This window comes from Chiloscyllium plagiosum, unplaced genomic scaffold (genome assembly GCF_037043375.1).
Source record: "Chiloscyllium plagiosum isolate Xiang-an unplaced genomic scaffold, Cpla_swu_hap1 HiC_scaffold_18, whole genome shotgun sequence".
NCBI lineage: Eukaryota > Metazoa > Chordata > Chondrichthyes > Orectolobiformes > Hemiscylliidae > Chiloscyllium > Chiloscyllium plagiosum.
Genome location: NW_028270156.1, coordinates 39,226,574 through 39,251,747, shown reverse-complemented (window position 1 = coordinate 39,251,747; position 25,174 = coordinate 39,226,574). Strand labels below are relative to the sequence as shown.

Sequence of the window (25,174 nt, the reverse complement as noted above, 5' to 3'; positions counted from 1 at the left end):
CATAAGAGGTACAGCTAGTAAGTTTGCAGATGACACCAAAATTGGAGGTGTAGTGGACAGCGAAGAAGGTTACCTCAGATTACAACAGGATCTGGACCAGATGGGCCAATGGACTGAGAAATGGCAGATGGAGTTTAATTCAGATAAATGCGAGGTGCTGCATTTTGGGAAAGCAAATCTTAGCAGGACTTATACACTTAATGGTAAGGTCCTAGGGAGTGTTGCTGAACAAAGAGACCTTGGAGTGCAGGTTCATAGCTCCTTGAAAGTGGAGTCGCAGGTAGATAGGATAGTGAAGGCGGAATTTGGTATGCTTTCCTTTATTGGTCAGAGTATTGAGTACAGGAGTTGGGAGGTCACTTTGCGGCTGTACAGGACATTGGTTAGGCCACTGTTGGAATATTGCATGCAATTCTGGTCTCCTTCGTATCAGAAAGATGTTGTGAAACTTGAAAGGGTTCAGAAAAGATTTACGAGGATGTTGCCAGGGTTGGAGGATTTGAGCGATAGGGAGAGGCTGAACAGGCTAGGGCTGTTTTCCCTGGAGCGTTGGAGGTTGAGGGAGGTTTATGGAGGTTTACAAAATTATGAGGGGCATGGATAAGATAAATAGGCAAAGTCTTTTCCTTGGGGTCAGGGAGTCTAGAACTAGAGGGCTTGGCTTTAGGGTGAGAGGGGAAAGATATAAAAGAGACCTAAAGTGCAACTTTTTCACAGAGAGTAGTACGTGTATGGAATCAGCTGCCAGAGGAAGTAGTGGAGGCTGGTACAATTGTAACATTTGGATGGGTATACGATTAGGAAGGGTTTGGAGGGATATGGGCTGGGTGCTGGCAGGTGGGACTAGATCGCGTTGGGATATCTGGTCGGCACGGATGGGTTGGACGAAGAGTCTGTTTCTGTGCTGTACATCTCTATGACTATGACTCTATGACACAGAATCTGTATTATTGATATTCTTCTTAGAAGACTTTGATTCTCCCTATATGTTAACTGCCATTCTTTTTTCATATTCCCTCATTGCTTCTCTTATTTGATTTTTACTTCTGTTCTGAAGGTTCTGTATTCACTTTAATTATCAATTGTATTTGCAATCACCAGTCTTCTTTAATTTAATTTCTATACCCTTTGTCATCCAGGGAAATAAAGACTTTCCAATCAATCTTTCATTTCAGTCAATCCAGGCCTTGCTCCGCTCTTGTCCCACTGAAGTCTGCTGTCAGCCAGTCATTGTTCTTATTTAGGGTTGGCTAATGCTATTCTTCACCATTATCTTAAACCTTAGGATACAATGATCATCTCCTGAGTGTTCCCTCATTGACACTTGATCTACTTGGCCCAGTTCAGTCCAAAGAACCATGCCTATTTTTCTTTCTTGTTGGGCTTTACAGATGTGGCTGTAAAAAAATCGCCTCAACATAATTGAAGAATGTTTGCCTCTCACTGCCTTTTGTACTATCACTATCCCAGCCTTATACGGGAAATTAAAGTTCCCATTATAGCTACTCTATCTTGTTTACACTTATGTAATTTCTTTAGTGATTTGTTTATCTCCTTGTTTCTCACTGGTTGGTGGTTTATAGATTATATCAAGCAATGTAATTGTACCCTTCTTGTTCCTTAGCTCATGACAAATCAATTCTGTTCTTGAAACATCCTCATACTCCATTACTGCAATGGTCTCCTTAATCAAAAGCACCATCTCTGCTCCAGGACCTCATGGTCTCCATCTGCAATTTCCCCTTGACCAACACCGTATCTAAAAGACTATGAACAGTTGTGCAGGGCAGCTCTAGGATACCTGCCCAATGCTGTTTAAAAGATGGCACTAGCACCAGAAATGCTGGTTTACGTTGTGAAATTCAGCCAGTGGTGAGAACTTGCAGCTATGGCATGTGGGAGATTTGGGCTAGCATCAGATGATAGGGGTGTCATAAAGGTGGTGTAGGTAGTTAATGGGGTGAGTTTGGGATTATAGTGTGAAAAAGCTCAGTAGACCGAGTGAGGAGAAACCCTTCATGAAACTTCATGAAAATGACACTTAGCTGAGTGGATTCAGACTCTCCCCATTCATAAGATCCAGCCTCAAACGTAAAAGTGTATTTTCTTTCTTCTTAGTCTTTTTGAAATTTGAGTGTAAAACTTGAAGAATGATGGAAATGCATGTATGATATATTGGTTGTATCACTGTGTGGATAGAATGATGCTTACTGATTACACATATCTGCAATAGCAGATCCTATATGTATCAATGTGTAATACTCTGCATCTGTACCAATCTTGTTGCTCATTTCTATCTTTGGAGCAATATCCCACCCTTATTAACTTTTTAGATCATTTGGAAAGCTTAGTATCAGATGCAATTATTTTTGACTATACGTTTGCTGCGAGGATGTCCAACTGAAGTAAATATATTGACCTGTTCTGACAGGAGCAGTGACTACCTGAAACAGGCAATGAGACACGGGTGATTGAATGATGCCAGAATTGTTTCCCTGCAGGCATATGAAATGAGCCATAAACAAACAAAGGTCAATGTTGCTGTGACCTTAACATGTATAGCTAAAATGTGGCTTCTGGCACAGTTTGACTCACAAACATGGTCCATTATTCCCTGCTTCGAATTTGCAACTGATTAACTTGACTGACCATTTATTTTACAGGATATAAACCTGTTACTGGCAAACATTGCAGGGAAGGGTGTTGGCGAGGAAAGTTCCATGGCATCTTCAAACTTTGTGCTTTCCCTTCACGGATCATAGAGAGTAGCATTACCAGAGAGCGTGGCTTTTGGCCTGGATTTGTTACAACTATTTTGTAGCTGTATGAACTTTTCCAATTGTGGCTAGCCTTAAGGTTCCCCACCTTTAAGATGTGGTGCCTGTCCTTTTAAAGTGTCAGAGTGACCTAATTTCTTTTAACTCAGACAGCAGGTAGGCAGACAGTCAATAATATTATGAGTAAAATTCACTGCATATCTGACCAATGACAATAACCCACGAGCACCAATTTCATGAGGTCTACCCAACACTACGGGCAGCTTGCTCCCTCCAAAATAAAGGCCACAAGTGACTTTCTACTTCAATGTGTTTATATTTTAATTGATGCTGATTTTTGTCCTTTAACAACTAAAGGGATTTTAAAATTAGTGAAATCTCGCCATTAATCTTGTGGACGCCAACTGCTGTCTATTGTGGCAGTTGTGAACATTTATAGTGACACACAGGGCGTAGTGCATCAAATACGGAGCAAATGCATGACTGAAAACTACCTTATACTCCACAAGATTGAGGGTGAACTATAATCATTCATTTAAATCTACCTTCAGATGTTCCACCATGGTCAGGTCTGAATCTTAGCATGCCAGTTTTATAAATCCAGCACCTTCCTGAAATGGACTTTCCTCTGTAATTGACATGTTTAGATGAAATTTCATTTTTCACATTTACGTAAAGTTTTCACGCCAGGTTTTTTGACAAGCCCGGAAACAATTTATTTTAACTGGGTTAGCAGCTTTGTTAAAATGAGATAAATTCCAATGTTATACTGATATTTCCTGGCTCTAATTCAACCTCTCTGTACTTGTTTATAACATCTACCAAGTAAGTTTCAGCCTTTCCCATTTTATCTTAACTTCTAACACTCTCCCTGATGTGCTTATCACTTCTCACTCAGCCTTAAGTTGGAAGTGCTATTTCTTTAATCTTTGATGTTTGTATCTTTGTCTCTGGGTAGGTTTTCTCTTATTTAATCTTGTGTCTGTTAACATCTGTTACCTTGCAACATTCTGGGAACGGTTTTTGAAGCCTAGTGGCACCTGTATCCATACAATTAGAGTGAAAGTCTTCACAAATATTTCTTTGTTTAACAAAATATTAAGATTAAGGAACATTTTCCAAATGATTCTTTATCGTCACATTCCATTGAACCGCATCTTTTCCTTCTTGTTGCTTTCTTCATTTAATTATCAAAGAAAATTTTAGTAAGTTGACATTATTTAGGCTTAAGGCTATTTGCAAATCTAAGCAGATTGTTAACTTGGTTTGCAATACAGTCGTTCTGCTATAACGCAGTTGTTCCGTTCCGTTCCGTGCAATCCTGTGTTATAAAAAATCATATAAAAAATAGCAGCACCTTTTAAACTAATAGGGCTGGAGTTGTGTTATAACCAATATACACTTTAAAACTTGGTGCTTTAGAAACAGTGTCCCCAATTCATCAATCATGTCATAGTGAATTCGCGTTAACGAAAAGTGCGTTATAGCAGAACGACCTGTACTTGAAGATTCATAGGGCTGAGCTCTCTGCTATTGACATTCACTCAAAATAGGAGCACAATCTCACTGGTTTTAATAGATTTCTGAGCACATAACCTTTCTCATGTTCAGCAGTATAATGGTAGTGATAATAGAAATTGGATTTTTACTCTATTGTTACTGATTTATTTGATAACATTATTGTCATGTTTGTGTTAAAGTACCATTGTTGGAGTATAAGGAAATGTTTGAGGTTTAGCAGGATAGATCCTAAACTATTTTATGCTCTTGACTGAGACATCCTGAATTCCTTGGTCCCACCATTGGCAAGTGCATCTTCTATTAACTAAGGCCTAAGCTCTGAAATTACTTCCCTAAAAAAATTTTTCCTCCTCCTCTCCATCCATCCTCATTTCAAATTGTCCTTAAATCCTACCTCTTTGAGCAAGCTTTTGGTCACCCACCTTACTAGTTCCACTTATCACTTGTGTCAATTTCTTGACTGTGTTTATGCTCATGTGAAGCATCTTGAGATTTTTTTAAATAAATATTATTGTAAGTTGATGGTACGTTTCCCGGCCGCTGGCAAAACACAGCAAGTCCTCGCTGTTATCTCCCTTTGTATTGAAAAAAGAAAATAAATTGTGCCAATATTCTACCTTATGAATATCTGTATGAAGCTGAACAATCCTTCGAATTGTCTTGGAACTATATCAAAATTAACACAATATCAGATGAAAGGTGTAATTACAACGAACACAGTACTTTTTTTCAGCATGGAACATCCAATTACAGCAAGGTTTGTTACACATTGTTGAAATTTATTTTATTCACTTATTTTGTACATTTTGCCCCATCAGCTTTCCTGTTTCATATTGCTTGAAGTCCATTTTCACAGCAGAGGTCTTCTTTTTACAAGAACTTTTTTTTTGATTTTCAGGGATTCCTTTTTCATTCTCACTAACTCCTTTATTAGATGATGCAATCACATGATAATATTACATTCTGTATTTGTGTTAACATATCGATGTTTGGAGTCACACAAAAACAGATTAAAGTATTCAAATTTCTCAGCAATAATCCACCATTAAATATAAAACTACAACACACAAGGATTGCAATTATTTCCCAGATACCACTGTATATAATTGGCACAAGATAATTTCTTGTGTCAATTAGCAGCAATTCTTTTTAAAATAACTGGCACACATTTCGACATACAAAAGTCAATCTCCATAAGCGTGCCTTCCATGGACTGGTGAAGTTGCAGCTAATGAATTTCCATTGTGTACATACAAAGTTGTTAGATTTTAACTAGGCAGTTATTGCTCTTATTATTGCATCTCAGATCACAACTTCAGATTTAATTTTAACAATTGATTCAGTATTGATACTGGTCTAACATCAATTGCTGTTTGTGGAAGAGAATTCTAAACTTTTACCACCATTTGGAGGCATAAAGGTTTCCTGATTTCTCTCCTGAATGATTTAGTTCTAATTTTTAGATTATGTTCATCAGTCCCAGGATCCCCAAAATGATTTCTTCTGAATTATTTTCAGTCTCATCACAACAGTAACTATACTTCCAAAGGATTTAATCGACTAAAAACACTTTGGAATTTTCCAAGCTCTTAAAAAGGACCACAACTACACGAGTTTTTCATTGCTGTTTAGGATCTTTGTATATAAGACCATAAGAACAATTGTACTAGTAGCAGGAGTAGGCAATTCAGGCCCTTGTACCTGCTCCTGCCATTTAATACAGTCGTGGCTGACCTTTCCGCCTCACCTTTCCTTTCCTGCCCACACCACATAACCCTTTAACACATTACTAATTAAGAATCTGTCAATCCTCTCCTTAAATGTATCCAGTTTTCTCGCATCCACCGCACTATGGGGGTAGTGAATTCCTCAGATGCATAATGGTTATTGTTTGCTCTAACACAGTAACTGCATCTCAAGTGATGAACAGTTTGTGAAATGCTTTGAGTTCTGAAAACCCATTAGTACAAACCTTTCTTGTGAAATATGTTCAGAATTAACATATCCAATTAACGGTGTTTGTTGCATTCACATCCACTATATGTTTTCCCGTTCAGCAACATTAACTCTTGAACTTCTGTAGCCATTAGTTAGACACTCAACATTCATTTGAAGAAACTCATTGGTGGCTTCCAGTTTTCCTGGCTCCTAGATAGTTGTGTATTGCTGTATTCACTGGTTTAAAACCATTGTATCTTTTTCTTAGTCCCTCTTTCGCTGCAGCCTTTGTGTTCCTATAGCCTCTCTTGTTCCTCCTCAGCCTCTCCCCACTTTGTAGCCACTCTTTCCCCTTCAAAGCCTCTCCACGATTGCAATCCTTCCCCTTTATAGCCTCTATTAGTTTCTTCTCCACCATCTTTGCAATCTTCACCTCTCTCAGATTCTACTACATTCAGTCTCTCACCTGCTTGCAACCTCCCCCCTCCTTTCCAAGTTCTCCCCCTTGTAACCTTAACCCTCTGGTAGCCTTCCTCCTCATAGCCTCTCCCCGCTTGCAGCATCCATATCCCTTGCAGCCTTTCTCCTTTCTCACTTTCTCTCCTCACAGACTCTATCCCCTCTGACAGGCTCTTCCCTATTTACAGCTTCTGTCCCATCTCAGAGACTCCTCCTTGCTGCTCTCCCCACCCTGCAAGCCCATTTCTCTCCACTTGAACCTCTCCTGACTTCCCTTCATTTACAGTCTTCTACCACACAGTAGACCATTGCTCACAGTCTCTATCTCTCTTTCCAGGCAGTCCCTCTGACCACTGCTGCTCTTGTGCTTAGGCCTCAGCCTCTGAGTTACCAATCACTGTTACCTCTCATTGCTCGCTACACCTCCAGACCGGCTGTGATTATCAGAGCAGTGCTTATGGAATCTGTCACTTCCATAGACAGGGATCACTTTTCTCTCTGAATGTTCCACTCCCATGATTGAACTTTCCAAGCTACTTTGGGGGCCTTTTGGAGATGTCATTGTTCGCTATACCCTTGTAATTTGAATAATGCTCCACACTATTCTCAATTCATTAATCGGAATCTTAGCTCCGGGGTGAATATCTTGGCCAACATCTTAAAGCACACTTAAAATGTGGAGAAAACACCAACTTCAAAAAATTCTTCATTTACTGATCACTCAGCCCTAAATATCCTTCCAGCCCTCCTTATCCCGAGTAGCCTAGTGCAGATTATACAAGTGGCATTACTGTAAATTTAATTATTGTCCTTCAAATCCATCATTTTAATCAAAGTACTTGTCAGCAATCCAAGAAATAAAGGAGAACTGTTATTGATAGTTAAAACTAATCTTAGGTGACAGACAAACTTCGGATTGAAACCTGAGAGAGGAACAAAGATCATTTGTAATATATTTTTCAATAAAGTTAATGTTCCTTAGAATGATTGTTAATTTGGTTGACATACAAATCTGCTATTAAAAAAAGCTAGTGCCAGCAATGGTGATTATGTATCTACCAGTTTATTACAAACACCATCTGGTTCACTAATGCTCTATGAGGAAGAAAATATGTTTCCCTTGCTTAATTTGACTTATATGAAACTTTTGACTCACAGTAATGTGATTGACTCTTAATTGCTTCTGAAATGGTCTTGCAATCCATTCAATCAAGGACAATTGGAATGGGCATTAATAATGGTCTTGCCAGCGATGCTCATGTCTCATGAATAAATTAAAGGAGACCAGATACCTGAAATGGCAAAATGTTTTATCTGGCAGTACTTTAACAGCAGCAGAAAATGTCAACAAAATATATTTTATTGAAGTAAATCTATTTAGTGCCAATGGTAATTAATGTTTCTATGTCTGTTCCTCGACCAAATTTTGAAAGGGTCAGAACAGAACAGAGTACAAATGATTGCAACTGATGAGTTGAAAATATATTAAAATACATTCTTGAAAGTGCCACAGACAATAGATGAATTTTTGACATTGAATTCATGTGATTTGTACCTCGAAATAAGGTTTTAATAAAAGTTGATTCATCAGTTTCAGATTTTCTTATACAGGTTATTGTGCTATAATGCGCATTTTGCTAACACAAATTCATGATAACACAATTGACAAATTGGGGATGCTGTTTCTAAAGTGCATTGTTTTAAAGAGTGTATTGGGTTATAACGCAGTTCCGGCCCCATTAATTTAAATGGTGCTGCTATTACAGGATTTTCTTATAACAGGGAATTGCATGAGAACGGAACTACCGCAGTTAGAGTAGAACTGACTGTATAGCCTTTTGTTTTATTGGAATATAAGAGTTAATGTACCTCCTAACTGTGAAGTTCAGATTATTTAATTGGTGGGATGCTTGCCAGTGCATAGCCCTTCTGTACAACTCCATTAAATAGGGGACCAAAATATAAATGCTAGAAATATATCAATGTATAAGAATAATACATAAACATTTATATCAAAGGGAAAGAGGTCAAAGCAAATTTTTCTCCTTATTCCTTCACGGGACGTGAGTGTCGCTAGCTAGGCAGCATTTATTGCCCATCACTAATATCCCAGAGGACAGTTAAGAATCAAATAATTGCTATGCGTCTGGTAAGGATGGCAGTTTCTTTGCCTAAAGTGTATTAGTGAACCACGTGGATTTTTCTTACAATCGGCAATGGATTCATGGTCATCATTAGACTGTTAATTCCAGGTTTTAAAAAAAAAATTGGATTCAAATTTCTCCAGATGATGTGGTGGGATTCGTACCCAGGTCTGCAGAGTATTACTGGATCAACAGTCCAGTCATAATACCACTCCCCTTAGTCAATGAAGAAATAACAATAATGGGTTGCTCGAAAATGACAAATGGTTTGGAAAAAGTGCTTTACATCAGTCTTCACAGTAGAAAATGTGAGTAGCATTCCAAAACTGTTAAATAATCAAGGGACAAAAATGAGTGAGGCAGGGAGTATACAGAATAACGACCATTAGAGAGAAAAGTACTGGGGAAATCAATGGAGCTAAAGGCTGATAATCCTCAGACCTGATGGGCTGATTCTAGGATGTTAAGGGAAGTAGCTACTAAGATAGTGATGCACTGGTAGCAATATTCCAAGAATCCTTAGATTCTGGAGAAGTCTTGGCCAATTGGAAAACCACCAGTGTAAAAAGGGAGAGAAACAAATTAAACAGGTAACAAAAAGCCAGTGAGCTTAACATCTATCTCTATGAAAATGTTGCAGTCTAATATAAGGGACATAGTGGCAGAGCATTTAGAAATACATGTATAATCAAGCCAGCATCACTGCCTGCAGGAGAGAGAGAATGCCTGACAAATTTATTTGAATTACTTGAAGAGATAACAAGCAGCACAGATGAAGAGGTGCCAGTAGATGTAAAATATTTGGATTTCCAAGAGGCATTTGATACAGCATTAGGGTATTTACTAAGATAACAGCCTATTGTGTTGCTGACTAATAGAAGACAGAAATTTGGGATAAGGGGAGCATTTTCAGGATAACATCCTTCACCTAGTGGACTGCCACAAGAATCAGTGTGATGGCCCCAATTATTTACAATATACATTCATGAGGACATGAGAGAATTGAATGAACTATAGCCAAGTTTGTGGGTAATACGAACATAGATGGGAAGATTTGAAAAGTATGGTGCTGGAAAAACACAGCAGGTCAGGCAGCATCTGAGAAGCAGGAAAGTCAGCATTTTAGGCATAAGCCTTTCATCAGGAATGTGGTAGGGGGCAGGGTTGGTGAAGGGGGCTGAGAGATAAATAGGAGGGTTGAGGTGCCTGGGAGAAATGTAGCATGGGAAGGTGAGAGGTTGATGCAGGTGGGGCGATGGAGCAAATTTGTGGGAAGGAAGATGGACAGATCAAGAGGGTGGTGCCGAGTTGAAGGGTTGGATCTGGGATGAGGCAGGGGGAGGGAAGATTCGGAAACTAGTGAAGTCAATATTGATGCCGTGTGGTTGGAGGTGTCTTCCTCCAGTCATTGGGTAGCTTGGATTTGATGGGGGAAGAGGCCCAGGACTTGCATGTCCTTGGGGGGAGTGGGAGGGGGCATTGAAATGGTCAGCCACAGGGCGGTGGGGTAGTTTGGTGGTGTTCCTTGAAACATTCCGCGAGTTGGTGTCCTGGATCCCCAATGTAGAGGAGACCACATTGAGAGCAATGGACACAGCAGATGAGGTGTTTTGATGTGCAGGAAAACCTCTGCTGGATGTGGAAGGATCCTTTGGGGCCTTGGATAGAGGTGAGGGAGGAGGTGTATGGGAGCAGGTTTTACACCTCTTGCAGTGGCAAGGGAAGGTGCCGGGAGTGGAGGGTGGGTTGGTGTGTGGGGGGGGGGGGGGGCAGAGGGGGGAGAGGGGTAGAACTAATGAGGGCATCATGGAGGGAATGATCTCTGCAGAACATAGATGGTAATGCAAGTGGTGAAGATGACGCAGACTCTGCAGAGGAATATAAACTGTTTATTTGAGAAGGCAAAAACTTGGCAGATGGAACATAATGTGAGATTATGCATTTTGGTGTGAGAACTAGCATATTATTACAATGTGAATATTACTTAAATAGAAAAATAGAGCAGAATGCTACACCATTGAGGGATTTAAGAGTCCTCATGGATAAATCACAAAAAGGTTCAGCGGGTAATAGGGAAGTCAAATATAATGTTGACCTTTTTCCTTTTATTCAAAGCTAAGGCAGTATGAGGAGGGATTGAGTAGGTTGGGCCTGTTTGATTTTTAGAAGAATAATAGATCTTATAGAAGCGGAGAAGATTCTTAAAGGCCTTGACAGGGTAGGTTGGAAAGATTGTTTCCACTTGAGGCAAGTGCTTGGGAGCCTCACCTCAGCCATTTATTTGCCAACTGGAGAGGCAGTCCTGTCATAGAGACCTCCAAGCATATGCAGTTGATGGCATCAATCAAGTTCCAGCAGTGCCACTGGGGCTAAAGCCTTGCTTTGACTGCATCCTGTCCCCAACAGTGAGTGTCAATGGAAGTGGGTTTGACAGTAGATGGGTAGGGTTGAGAGTCCCCCTGGGTCCAGCTGACAATGCAATTTTTGGCAACATGTGGGGCGGGTTGGCGGGGGGGAGGGGAGGGGGGAGTGAAAAAGGAAGCCGGGCAGCAAAGAGAGATGAGGGACCTCAGCAGACAAGATAGGGAGGAAGGGAAATGTGGGTGTGGGAATACCTTAGGGAGGGACCTCCAATAGGCACAGGGGACTTGTAAAGTGACACCTAAAAAAGGCTCTCCAACCCTTCTAACATGTAACAGGACTGAGCGTTGAAAGCTGCCAAACTGTACTGTTCAGTACAGCAGCATAGCTTATGGCAACAATTCTTGTAGTTCTCCTTGACTCCATCCAGCCCCCACAACTCCACTCCCATTCCCTAACCCCATCTTTAGAAACTGGCCTGGGAATGTCAGAAAGTGCAACCCAAGTATTCCCACATTATGTATGAGGTTCACAGCAAAGCTGTAGTTTCTTTGCTCCAGCACCATGCCTCCACGCCAACCTAGCTGGAAGCAACTTTACTGTGATACGTTTTTATTTACTGTACCTATCTTTAAGTGAGTCAGCCAAATTATTACCAATTAGTGCAAAATTAAGTTCAATTTTATGCTATTGTTTCAAAGCCCATGAGAGACTGGAGTGAGACTGCTCTAACCATTTCTCCAAAGAAGTCTTGCAACCTTTTAATGATGAATACTTCCCTCCTGAAACAGAAAAACACAGCAGCAGAATTGTTGAATATGGTAAAACTTCTAATACTCCTGCAGATGGCATTATTTGTCAAAGAGTTGCACTTGCACAAGACAGACTGGCCAGTTTGGGAAGGAAAATAATAGAATACAAAATATTTTCAATTAGTATTTTAAATTAGTATGCATTAATCCCACATTTTACAGTAATTTACTGTACTAATAAACCCCCAGCTGTCACACAGCCACATCTTTCTCTGCTGGGATTATCACTTGTCCTGGAAGAATTTTAAAAATAACTTATAGCTAGCTTAGTGGTTGCATAAATCCCCAGGTAATTTACTTACCAACTGCACAGTGCTAAATCCTATTTCCAAAGCATCTATTTAACAAGAAATCTCACTACTGTGGAAGATAAAATGTGAATAACATAATCAAAATTAATCTACATTATGTGTTAAACTAACTGTGCTACATGAGTCTTTTAAAACATTTTTTTATATACAAAAGTTGTGAGGCTTTTGAAAGTATAAATTAATACATTTCCATGTCAGATTTGCTATTTAACTGAAAGGTAATGCCAAAGAATGGATGTTATATAATGACTGTGCATAACTATTTTATTTTGAAATTCAATAAATATGAAATGGAAAAGGTCTATTTACTTTCACTGAAATCTCTGTAATTATATAAAACATGTATTTTTTTTCACATAGATTTATGCAAAGATGCCTCATCGAGTGAAGTGTTCCTGCTGGCTTCAGCTGCTCTTGCCAACATCACATTCTTTGATTCAATGGCCTGTGAGATTTTGTTGCAGCTGAATGCAACAAAAATCCTTATCGAAGCCTGTCATGACCTTCGGAGAGTTGACACTCCTTACTCCAAAGATCAGGTTAGTGCATTTCGACAAAGCATTGATCATATTGTACATAGCGTGATGTTTTTGAAGCCATATTTGCATTAAGAAACTATAGGTAGAATACAAACTGACAAAACACAAATTTACTTCTAAAATTAATTGAATTCGTTTCTGCAATTTAAAGTTACAGTGTGGAGGCTTCAATTTTGGGTGCTCAACGAATATTAAAACCTACACAGTAATTAACCATTGTAAAATAAACAAAATAAATTGTAAATGGTTTACCCAACCTCATTTTGACAAAACATATATGTTTATACAGAGTTGAAAAATGTGGTGCTGGAAGAACACAGCAGGCCCGGCAGCATCCGAGGAGCAGGAGAATCGACGTTTCGGGCAATTTCCTGAAGAAGGGCTTATGCCCGAAATGTCGATTCTCCTGCTCTTCGGATGCTGCCTGGCCTGCTGTGTTTTTCCAGCACCACATCTTTCAACTCTGGTCTCCAGCATCTGCAGTCCTCACTTTCTCCATATATGTTTACACAAACCACATTTGCACTACTTCCTTCTGTTTTAATAGCAGTGATGTGGTTACTCAGCAGTTTGCACTGCTGCTCACATTGCCAGGGACCTGGGTTCAATTCGACCCTTGGGTGACGGTCTGCATGGAGTTCACAAGGTCCACATGGGTTTCCTCCGGGTGCTCCGGTTTCCTCCACAATCCAAAGATGTGCCGATTAGGTGGATTGGTCATTACTAAATTGGGAGAAAGTGAGGACTGCAGATGCTGTTGATCAGAGTTGAAGAGTGTGGTGCTGGAAAAACACAGCCGGTCAGGCAGCATCCGAGGAGCAGCTCACACTAAATTGCCTCACAGTGTCCAGGGTTGTGCAGGCTGGGTGGATTAGCCATGGGAAATTCAGAGTTACAGGAATCAGCTGGGTCTGGTTGGGATGCTCTTTGGAGGGTTGCTGTGGACTTGATTGGCCGAATGGCCTGCTTCCACACTGTATGGATTCTATGATTTCAACTTGAAAAAAAAACTATTTATTTTATTTCAACTAGTGTGTATTTTCTTTTGTGCTGGGAAAAGTTGCAATTTTTATTTGCTTTCCAGCATAGCTATCCCTGTGGGAATGTGAAATTGTTAATAAAGTACAAGTCATACCAAGCACGCCTTTCAAAGTACTTCAAAAGGAAACAGAACAGACTGAGTGGCAAGTTGCAGGAGTGACAGCCTGCTGTGAAGCTGGTGCATTTGCACAAGTAGCAGCCCTCTGGAAAGAGCACTGGAAAACCAGAGAATCCTGCCTTGCCAAATATTAGCCATACTAACTCACAAAGAAGGAAAAAAAAAATCAAAGGACCAAGTGCTTCTCACAGAAGAATAAAAAATGTACAACTGCAACTTGTTGTTGATCTAAAGGAATAAGCAGCCAAAAGGGATAAAAATCAGAAGCTTCCCTCACTTTGTAACACATTTCTTAGCAAAGCCAATTCTCAGTAAAATTGCATTCTGCAGATAGAACTGAGGCACCTAGATCGGCCTTTGGCAAATCTAGTTGGACAAATATCTCTCCTCTAATTTTGTTGAAAATAGATATTTTCATTTAGAAGCTGAACTTAATTAGGTGGTTTCCCATTGGCAGGTTAAAGTTTTGCTAAAAAGTTCTGGGAACCCTTCAGGCAGGTCAGATTTTTCCTGACCTTCCCTGGTGGGAGACTATAGTGTGTCCATTAGCATGTCATGGATGTTCATAGTCAGAAGTCACATGACACCAGGTTATCATCCAACAGGTTTATTTGAAATCTCAAGCTTTCAGAGCGCTGCTCCTTTGATCTGTCGGACTATAACCTGGTGTTGTGTGACTTCTGACTTTGTCCACCCCAATCCAACACTGGCACCTCCGCACCACGAAGATTCATTAATGTAAGCCTGCTTGAATTACACACATGGGCGCAACCTTATTAACCAAAACAGGCACAAGCAAATAGCCAAGGCCAGTGTACCTGGTGGGTGGAGATTTCCTCCAAACTCCAGTGAGTACAAACTTCTTCAGTTCTCTGAGTCTCACCATTGTTCACAGGAAAAATCATCAAAGATTCTTAGGGTATGTGAAATTTGTGGGAGGACAGCATCAAATATTGCCTCGGAGGTCATTGGGAGTGTGTGACTGAATATTATTTTTTCTAGTGTATTTTCTGCTACGTATATTTTCTGCTACAATATCTAAATTAAAGGTTCTACAGGCTATCGAAGTTGCAGATTATTTACTTAAAGATGTGTGGGTCAAATAATAATTTTACCCAGTGTAATATTTCTTGTTTTTTTGTGTATATTGATAATTCACTGCCCATGAAATTAACTGCTGATTATGAAATATATTGTGCAATATTTAATGAGAACAGAAAGAGAAAATACAGCTCTATTAGAAAATCACTGCTGTGACCAACAATATTTTGTGAGCTTGTTAATGATCTTGAATTTGAAGAAGGAAGGGTTTTATGAATAAATGACAAGGGTTTCTATCATCACAGATTTGACAAAAGATTTATAATATATTATTTGTTTGTTAACAATTTTGCCATAAAGGAAGTAGTATTGAAAATAGAACTTATTGTTATGTTTAGCTAGTGCTATGGAAATGACAGCTTGAGTCCATCTTTACAAGAATCATTTCCCTGCCATGTATAAACTAAGTCTTGAATTTTTATAATATTCTACCTTTATCTCATAGAAATATTTCAAAATATCACATAAGCATTTTATTCTGGAGGTGGTGTCAATTTGAAACCAGCAGGATCCCACAAGCTGAGATGAGCTAAATACCCAGTTAATGCATTTTTTGTTGTGATAAGAATCACAACAGTGCAGAAAGAAGCCATTCAGCCCATTAAGTTGACACCAAATTTCCAAAGAGCATCCCATCCAGACCCAGCCCCTATAACCCACATTAACTATGGATAATCCATCTAACTGACACATCCCTGGACATTACAGGACAATTTAACATGGCCAATCCACCTTATCTGCATGCCTTTGGACTGTGGAGGACACCAGAAACAGCCAGCAGAAACAGGGAGAACATGTAAACTTCACACAGTCACCTGAATCTGGGTCCCTGGTTCTAACCACTGAGCCACTGTGCTGCCCAGAATGTTGACCAAAATCACTGGAAGAAATCCATGTTCTCCTCGAATAATGGTTTTGTCTTTGTCATGACCATTTAAACCACTGAGCCAATGCCAAATACCAATATTTAATATATTTTCTGTAGGATAGCACCACAGGCAATAAATCACTTTCTCAACAATGGCCCATGGCTTAACCTTATATGGATTAAGACAGAAATTTTCCTATGTTGTTTATTCATTACATACATTCCTTTTGCCTGCAGGCTGCAGTGGATCACTGTCAATTTGTTAGTTTAACAATATAGCACTATCAAACACTAGTTTGTCATCCAATCTTAATAAACCTTCACTTGCTGTGGGCAAAAATTGGCAAAACTGCAACCTTCAGCCTGCAGTAGATTGATAATTCTACAAACTTAATCAGACTGTACACAACGTCAGTGACCTCTCCCTCCCTCCCTCCCTCAGACATCCCTTCCTCTGATTTTGGTCTGTTATCTATTAGGGCCTCCTTTCACTGCCCCTATCCATTAACTCCAGCTTTGGAGCTCATGTTTGCAAGTGGTCAGCATTTGTTTTCCTTTTCCCTCTGTGAAGCATCCTTAGGATATTTTCTATATTGAAAATGCTACCCAACTGCTTACTGTTGATTAGCAACATAATGTTAGTGACATTGATAATGAGAGAAAACAAAATGTCTGTCTTAATGGGAAAGGATACATGTTAACACCATCATCTTGATCTGATTACCAAGTGCAGCAGATGTAACTGACCCTTCATTGAAAAACTGAAGTGTTTTATTGTGAAATTAATCATTTTGTTTTAGTTTTTGGAATCTCCGAGTGTACAGTCTGCAAATAGTGTTTTTTTTAAAGGTGAGTCAATTGCATTTCGTAAATGTGGTTGAATAAGACATACATAGGAATTAACAAAGTTAGAGTTTTTCAAGCACCTCCCATATGGAACGCTTGTGTCCACCAAACTGTTAAATGGTGGGTTTTTTTATTACTGCAGGCTGCTTTCCCCTTGAAAGGTCAGACATTTAAAATCAGTCACTATAAATAAAGCTGAACGATTTTTGTGAGTTGCCGATTTCATATTGGTGAAATAAGCAAGAATTAGTTTATTGAGGCATTCAATGCAGATTAATTGATTTGGTTAGCAACTGCAAAGCAAGACCCTTGAGATAGTTCTGATTTATGATTTCTAAAGCTGACGAGAAAGTAACATCATTTCGAAGCCAGATGCACTGAATCATATTATTTGTTAAAATAACTGAGGAGGTTAGTTTTTGTGAAAATTATATTCAAAAATGATATTATATTCAAAATTATTTTTAGGTTTTAATCTAATACAAAACTATCAGTGTTCATTTAAAAGTATTGCATTGTCATCTGGCAGACTCAGGGCTCAAATTAAAGCTGCACGGACAAAAGATGAGAAGTGTGACTGGTAGCCATAAAATGTTAAGGGAGAGGTAGAGATATTTAAGTCAAATGTACATGTGAATTGGTGTCTATCACCAATCTACAGTTGAGGAAGAGCCAGGAATAGATCCTTGGAAAGACTTGAAGGTAATAAGGAGCCATTGCTTGAGATGTTTAGACTATGCCTCCATTAATAGAGTGGAAACATTCAAGGACAGCCACATCAAGACAGACAATTTTAGAAATCTATTGGGACAGAAGGGTATGGTGGTCATATTGAAGGCTGCAAAAAGGAATAATGAAATATTTTCAAATTCCTAGAGTATGCCATTTTTGTGTCTTAGACTGTGTTGGTGTTATAGGAGGAGTACACACTCAATTGAAAGCTTTTATTTACACTGTCATGAGATATGATCATTATTGTCAAGGCCAGGACTTTGAAAGTTGGTGGTGAGCTGCCATTTTGAATTTCTGCAATCCATCTGGTTAAATTCAATAGAGTGCTATGGGAATTTTGACCATGAAGCTAGTAGGCTACAACTCTTTCAATATCTTTATATAGGACAGAAAAGGTAGATGTGCAGCTTGATTCGCAAGGTCAGAAAAATGATGAGCTGAATCTTATAATTTTGGCTAAGTCTGAACATCTAGCCAAACTGCTATATCTTACCAAACCTGCCTCATTAACTCCCTAGCCTGCCCCATGGTATCCCTCACATCCAATTGCCAGGGTGATGAGGAACACTCTTTCCAGAACTATACAGGAGACCTCCAGAACTGGTTCAAGTATCAGCAGCCCCTTCACCTGCTCCACAATGATCCTGACTGAAGCATGGGCACCATTAAACCTATGCTCCATGTCAGTTAGGGGGTTATGCAAACGTGTTATCAGCCATGGTTGCACTGGGTAGCCCTTGTCCCCAATAACCAGCCCTATAAGCCTCCTGGACTCTCAAACCAGATATATGAAAGTGTTCCAGAATGTAGAAGTCATGGCAGCTAGCAGGGCAGTGGCACTCCCAGGAAGTGGTAACAATGATCATAGATTACCTGAACATTAAACAAATAGAACCCCTTCCTGTTGATTAATTTCACAGCATGTGATTGGGCCCTCTCAGTGCCATGTGTGTACATTTGATAGCACCCTGCACCTGAGGGAAGCCAGCTATGTTCCTGAATTCCACTGCCTGGGCTACAGCACTGACCTCATCAAGGGGAAACTAAATGAGCCAGTGTGATCTTGTACGGATGTCATCAGTCACTGTCTTGATGTATCTGTGGGTGCATGACTGAGAGATCCCACACAGGTCTCTCATCACTCCTTGAAAGGAACCAGTCACACTGACATTCAAGTTTGCCTTCACCTTCACAGCCATCAAGAGACACTGGTCTCCCACTCTTGTAGCCCTCAGATCCTGCTTCAGCATCCAACACAATTCTATCACAGTGTCCCTGGACATATGCAGCCTGCATTGACATAGCACCTCACTTATCTGCAGGAAATAGTGTTGGTGCTGCAAGACTCTCTGCTTCCCGCAAACCCCATGCATCCTGAGGGGCCCTGCTGCAATGACCTCATCCTGAGCCAGGTGCACCCTATCCTCCACACTGGCCTGCTGCTGCTCATGGGTGTGGCATTGGCTGTGGCCCGCCTGAGTCCACCTTTTCCTTCTAATGGTCATAGAGTCATATAGCGTGGAAACAAACCCTCTGGTCGAACTTGTCCATGCTGACCAGGTTTCCCAAATGTAACTAGTCCCATTTGCCCACATTTAGGCCAATATCCCTCTAAACTTTTCCTATTCATGTACCTAGCCAAATGTCTTCTAAATGTTGTAATAACATTATATGGACCTGATTCTTATGTAGATCGCCACAGAGACCAACATGCCACTAATGGTAGGTCTCTTAACTCTTGGTAGAAATGATCTACATTGGGAACAGAAAGTACTGGGCGGCACGGTGGCACAGTGGTTAGCACTGCTGCCTCGCAGCGCCAGAGACCCAGGTTCAATTCCCGCCTCAGGCGACTGACTGTGTGGAGTTTGCACGTTCTCCCCCTGTCTGCGTGGGTTTCCTCTGGGTGCTCCGGTTTCCTCCCACAGTCCAAAGATGTGCAGGTCAGGTGAATTGGCCATGCTAAATTGCCCGCAGTGTTAGGTAAGGGGTAAATGTAGGGGTATGGGTGGGTTACGCTTCGGCGGGTCGGTGTGGACTTGTTGGGCCGAAGGGCCTGTTTCCACACTGTAAAGTAATCTAATCTAATCTAATCTAATCTAATACAAAAGAAGTTCTTTGATCTCAGTAGAGACATCAGAAGCGTATCCTGCAGAGGAGGCTGAATGCACTACTCCATAAAGTGAGACATACTGCACCCTTCTAATGAGGTACTCATCCCTATCATCCATCCATCATCAGCCTCAGTATGTGCAGCATGGTGCAGAGCCGACTGAGTGATCGCTAAATGTCATTCAAAAGGGAATGGCTGCAGCATTCTGATGGCCTCCTCACCCAAGACCCACACAAACCTGTTCAACCTCTCACTACATTCAATGCACACCATTATTATATTTACATTTGAGATAAAGAAGAGAAAGTTTGCTGCTTCAATAGCACCCCAGAAATTGCTCAAAGCATTGTTCGTCTTTGGCTGCATTGGTCTCTTGATAAGTCATTGCTGCTAAATCTCATGTTAAATTTGCAAGAACCAGATCACCTTTGACCAGCATCTGATCCCTAAGCTCCTTCACTTTGCAAGCATAGCAAATGGACAACAACATTATGGCAAATTAAATAAGCTGGGGTTAACAAATGGCTGCTTCATGTATTTGTTCCTTCACTGCCATGGTATCAAATCAATGTGAATCCCACATTGTCACCATCAAAGTCACATTGACACTGCCCAGCCTGGGCACTATCCCAGCCATTGTCGAGTAGTGTTTTGCACTTAGAGAACAAAAAGTGATGGCAGAGAATTCAACTTGCATTGGATCATCCCCGGTTACGCTATGAAGAATCTCCTTTTACCTTGCAACAGCCGACAGCCCATTTCCATCTATTTCCCCCACCACCCCCATGCTGCCCAATCTATGTAGCGACCTAACACATTGAAGTTCATCTCCAACTGTCCTCTCTGCCTCTTTAAAGTCAATATTACACCTTAATGTTCCCCACCCTGCTTCTTTATGCTTCCCTTGTGGCAGCTACATAGAGTCATAGTCATACAACATGGAAACAGACCCTTCAGTCCATGCCAAACATAATCCCAAACTAAACTGCCTGCTCCTGGCCCATTTCCGTCCAAACCATTCCTATTCATGTATCTATCCAAATGTCTTTGTAATTGTAATTGTACCCATATCCACCACTTCTTCAGGAAGTTCATTTCACATGTGAACCACCCTGTGTGTAAAGAATTTGCCTCTCATGTCTTTTTAAAATTTTTTCTCTTCTCACATTAGGTATGTTGCCCCTATTCTTGAAACTCCCACCCTAGGGAAAAGATAACTCTCATTAACTCTATCAATCCTCTTGTTGTTTTATAAACTTCTATCAGGTTACCTCTCAACCTCCTCACTCCACTGAAAAATGTCCAAGCCTATTCAGCCTTTCTTCAGAACTCAAACCTTCCATACATGGCAACATCCTGGTAAATCTTCTCTGAACCCTCTCCAGCTTGATAATATCCTTCTTATAACTGGGCAACTAGAACTGGACACAGTATTCCAGAAGAGGTATCAACAATGTCATGTACAACCTCAACATGACCTCTCAACTCTTATACTGGGTCAGTGCTATTAACACCCTTCATCTAAGAGTCTACAATGCCTTTTAATGTTGTTCCAAATACCCACCCCTGCCTGCTCCATTTATCTTGAGTTTTCCCGTCACTGTCATTGTCTCCATCTTTACAAGTATGTCTGCTTACCCATCCAGGGTTGATGCTCTAATCCCTGTTGGAACTGATTTCCCCACTGCTCCTGCAGGCTTCCCTTGCACCTTCCTGTATGCGACATGGAAATCTTTCAGAGCAAGCAACAAGCTGACTCTGCCAGGGCACTTGCTCTAGTTTCCTTAATGAGTTTCCTCAATGCCTAGCCTTTTTGGGCATGTTTAGTGACATAGAAATGTTCATTAGGTGAGTTGGGTTGTTAACAAACCATTTAAGAAGCAATTAACTGCTTTAACTCACACCTCACTATTGCCTGGTGAGAAACTCACAGCATAAAAACTGGAGTGAGATGCTCTTGAAATCAAGACATTTTCGGAATTTTAATCCATTTCTACAAATCTCATCAAAGCCCATCTTGTCCAGACCCCTAGAAGATTCCACCTGATGAGTTTGTCTTTTATGAACAACTGGAATGATGTCAGATTTGACAGAAAGGGCTGAATGCCAGATGAGTAGCAATGATTTAGAAAATAGCTATTGGTTAAAGCCAGGACCAGTTAATGAGGCATAACTACCTAATCTCTGCTGAATTAGTGAGTCAAAGCTGGAGCTCTAGAATTACCTCTGTAATGATAAAGTGGAGACAATTGTGCACGTTTGTGGACTGCAGGTAAAGAGAGCCTTGAGGGCCCTCTTGTGGTACAGTGGTTTTGTACCTACACCCCCTGAATAAGTTAATTAGAAAAATAAGTTAAATAAAGAAAAGTGAGCATCGATTCAGGATGCAAGAAGATAAGAGGTTGCTAATACATGAGCTGAGTTTTTCCACATCCCTGTGCAGGCGACATTTCTTTTGAGAGCGAGTGTGTGTATCATTTGGGTGCTATGGTGGAGTGCTGTGCCAATTGCTACACTACTTCTGCTCACATTTTACCCTGATGGTGGGCTAGTATCAGCCAATTTGCAGCCCTTCATAGAAATCATAGGATCCCTACAGTGTGAAAACAGGCCATTTGGCCCATCAAGTCCATTCCCCAACCCTATTATTCTACATTTACCCCAGACTAATGCACCTAACCCACACATCCCTGAACACAATGGGCAATTTAGCATAGCCAATTCACCTAAACTGCACATCTTTGGATTGTGGGAGGAAGCTGGAGCACCTGGAGGAAACCCATGCACTCACGGGGAGAATGTGCAAACTTCACACAGATAGTTGCCCAAGGCTGGAATCGCACCTGGGTCCCTGGCGCAGTGAGGCAGCAGTGTTAACCACTGAGCCACCGTGCCACACTTAATAGCCAATTAATAGCTACTTGTACAGCTTTCTCCCACAGTACTGGACTTTATGCCCAGTGAGAGTGCTCACACTCTGTGGCAATGTTTACAGATAACACCTGACAGCACGTTTTGCTGGCTATGGTGAGGATATTCTTCGTCCCCTGTGCTGGAGTCTATCAGCCTGATCCCAGCAAGCCCTCAGCAGAGATCACTGTTCTCAGTGGTCTCCCACAATCTAGTGCACTGTTAGCCTGTCAACATAGAACATGTGTTCAAGTTGAGACTTAAGTCTAAAACTTTCCAAGTCACAGAAAGTGTTATTGCCAACTGAGGCAAACATTCAACTCCTATGAATTGCTCAAAGATCCACTGCAGTTATTTTATTCCTTTCCTACTTTTCAAAAAGTTAGGGACTGAAATCTAATTTGGTACATTATAAAAAGAAGTAAATTTAATTTTGAAGCAAGTTGATCGAACTTCAAGGTATACATACACTAGAGTTTGCACAAAGCCAACATTTAGGATTAATTTTACAATAAAAAGTAAATCTTGTCATGAGCTAATCTTATCTTTCGGAGAGTTGCTCCCTGAATGTAAAAGAAGATCAATTATCAGCTCGGAGGAATCAAAAAGGTGGTCAAATAAATTTAAGATTGAGGTTATTATGAGGTTACCCAGAAATTCCACTCCTGGTGTGTCAAGCCCATTGAAATGCAAATATCAGCATCTAGTGCACTGACGTGTTTTCCCAGCGTATTACCTTCTAATGGTGTTACACCCTGCAGAACTCTTTCCCGATGGGGGCAAAATTAAAGAAAAAAGATGTCTATAGGTTGGATGAAGATTTATACTTATTTGCAATTCACTATTGACTGTAATTGTATATTTCAAAACCATAAAAATATACAAAATCCAGGAATCATATTTTTGTGCTGCCAGTTAGAAATATTTTGATTTAACTATTTATTAAGTACATCCAAACACTTACAACGATATTAATTGATGGTTTTATTCATCATCAGAACATGTACAAATGATGTTTTGAAACCTTCCATAGATCAACATTGTCTAATAATTTTCTTACCATTTCCGGTGAATATCAGAAAATGGTTTACCACTTCTCCCTTTCTTCTGTGGATACTGTCACTTAGAAAACTTTGTTTTTGGAAGCCCAAACTTCCATCTCATTATTTACTCCAACTAACACAATTTTCTTAAGGGTTTAAATCGCACACACGAGAAAAAAGGAAAGTAATTCTATAATCTCTGCTATGTCCCTATTGGTTTATCGGATCTGGGAAACGCCTTCTTTCCATAGGAAAGGAATTTTTAAAAGGGAAGAAATTGTTGTCAGTTCCTTTCCTGACAATTAATTAAATGCCTGCTTTGTAAGTGAACTGCCATTACTTTTTCTTTACAAGCAATCCGAAATAATGTCTAGATTAGGTTCCCTCCAGTATGGGAACAGGCCCTTCAGCTCAACAAGTCCACACCAACCCTCCAGAGAGTAACCACCCAGACCCGTTCCCCATATTTACCCCTGACTAATGCAACTAACACTATAGGCAATTTAGCATAGCCAATTCATCTAACCTACACATCTTTGGATTGTGGGAGGATCTCACACAGAGAATGTGCAAACTCCACATAGGCAGTCACCTGAGGCAGGAATTGAACCCAGGTCCCTGGTGCTGTAAGGCATCAGTGCTAACCACTGAGCTACCATGCCACCCTTTCTTCTGGGTCTTGTGTTGCAACTGCTTGTAGTGTAGTGACGGGCACAAAGGCTGAACCTTTACTCATTCAATATGAGGCTCCAACTAGATGTCCAATCTCTAATAATGATGTAAGCAAATTTCCACCATTTTTGTAGTGTTTTGCTGATTTGACTACTGAAGCTGTGGTGGACAAATGGAAGACCTATTTTAAAGAGTTAATTAATGGGATGCAGCCATCGCTGGATAGGCCAGCATGTTTTGCTCTAATTGCCTAGAGATCAGTTAAGAGTCAACCACATTACTCTGGGTCTGGAGTCACAAGTCAGCCAGATTGGATAAAGATGGCAGATTATCTTCCATAAACGACATGAGTGAACCTGATGGGTTTTTCTGACAATCAATAATAGTTTCATAGTCATCATTATACTCCGAATTCCTTGAATTCACCATCTGTCATTTCATTCTTTTCTCAAATGCCCAATTTCTTAAGGGTTTAACGACAGACAGAAAAGGGCAAATAATTCTGTAATCTTTCCTATGACCCTAATATTTGACAGGATCAGTGGAGGTCCCTTTTTATTATGAGAAAGGGAGTTATGAGAAGGGAAGAAAATTGCTTCATTGATTTCAGTTCTGGGGTTCCTTTACTTGAAATAGATTGAGTACCTATTTTATAAATGAACTTGAATCTGGTTCCTCAGAACATTACATCTGGATTAATAGCCTATCAATAATACCACTAGACCACCTTCTCCCTCTATGGACAAATATTGCTCAGTCTCAGGTAAAATATCTCTATGACACTGCTTCAGACTTTTTATTATATTACATATGTTAAAAAAAAACACAAGTTGTCACAGTAAATTATAGTGATTATCGTAATATAAGG

At 40.2% G+C, this 25,174-nt stretch overlaps 1 protein-coding gene across 2 annotated transcripts in view; it reads left to right on the top strand.

The window, feature by feature from the left end:
• The window catches only part of insc (INSC spindle orientation adaptor protein), a 287,717-nt gene that overhangs the window by 238,483 nt on the left and 24,060 nt on the right, over positions 1–25,174 (top strand). For both annotated transcript variants that reach the window (XM_087996161.1, XM_087996159.1), the window contains one exon: positions 12,684–12,862. In XM_087996161.1, coding sequence (XP_087852287.1) covers positions 12,684–12,862 — 179 coding nt within the window. The remainder of the gene's footprint in view (positions 1–12,683; positions 12,863–25,174) is intronic.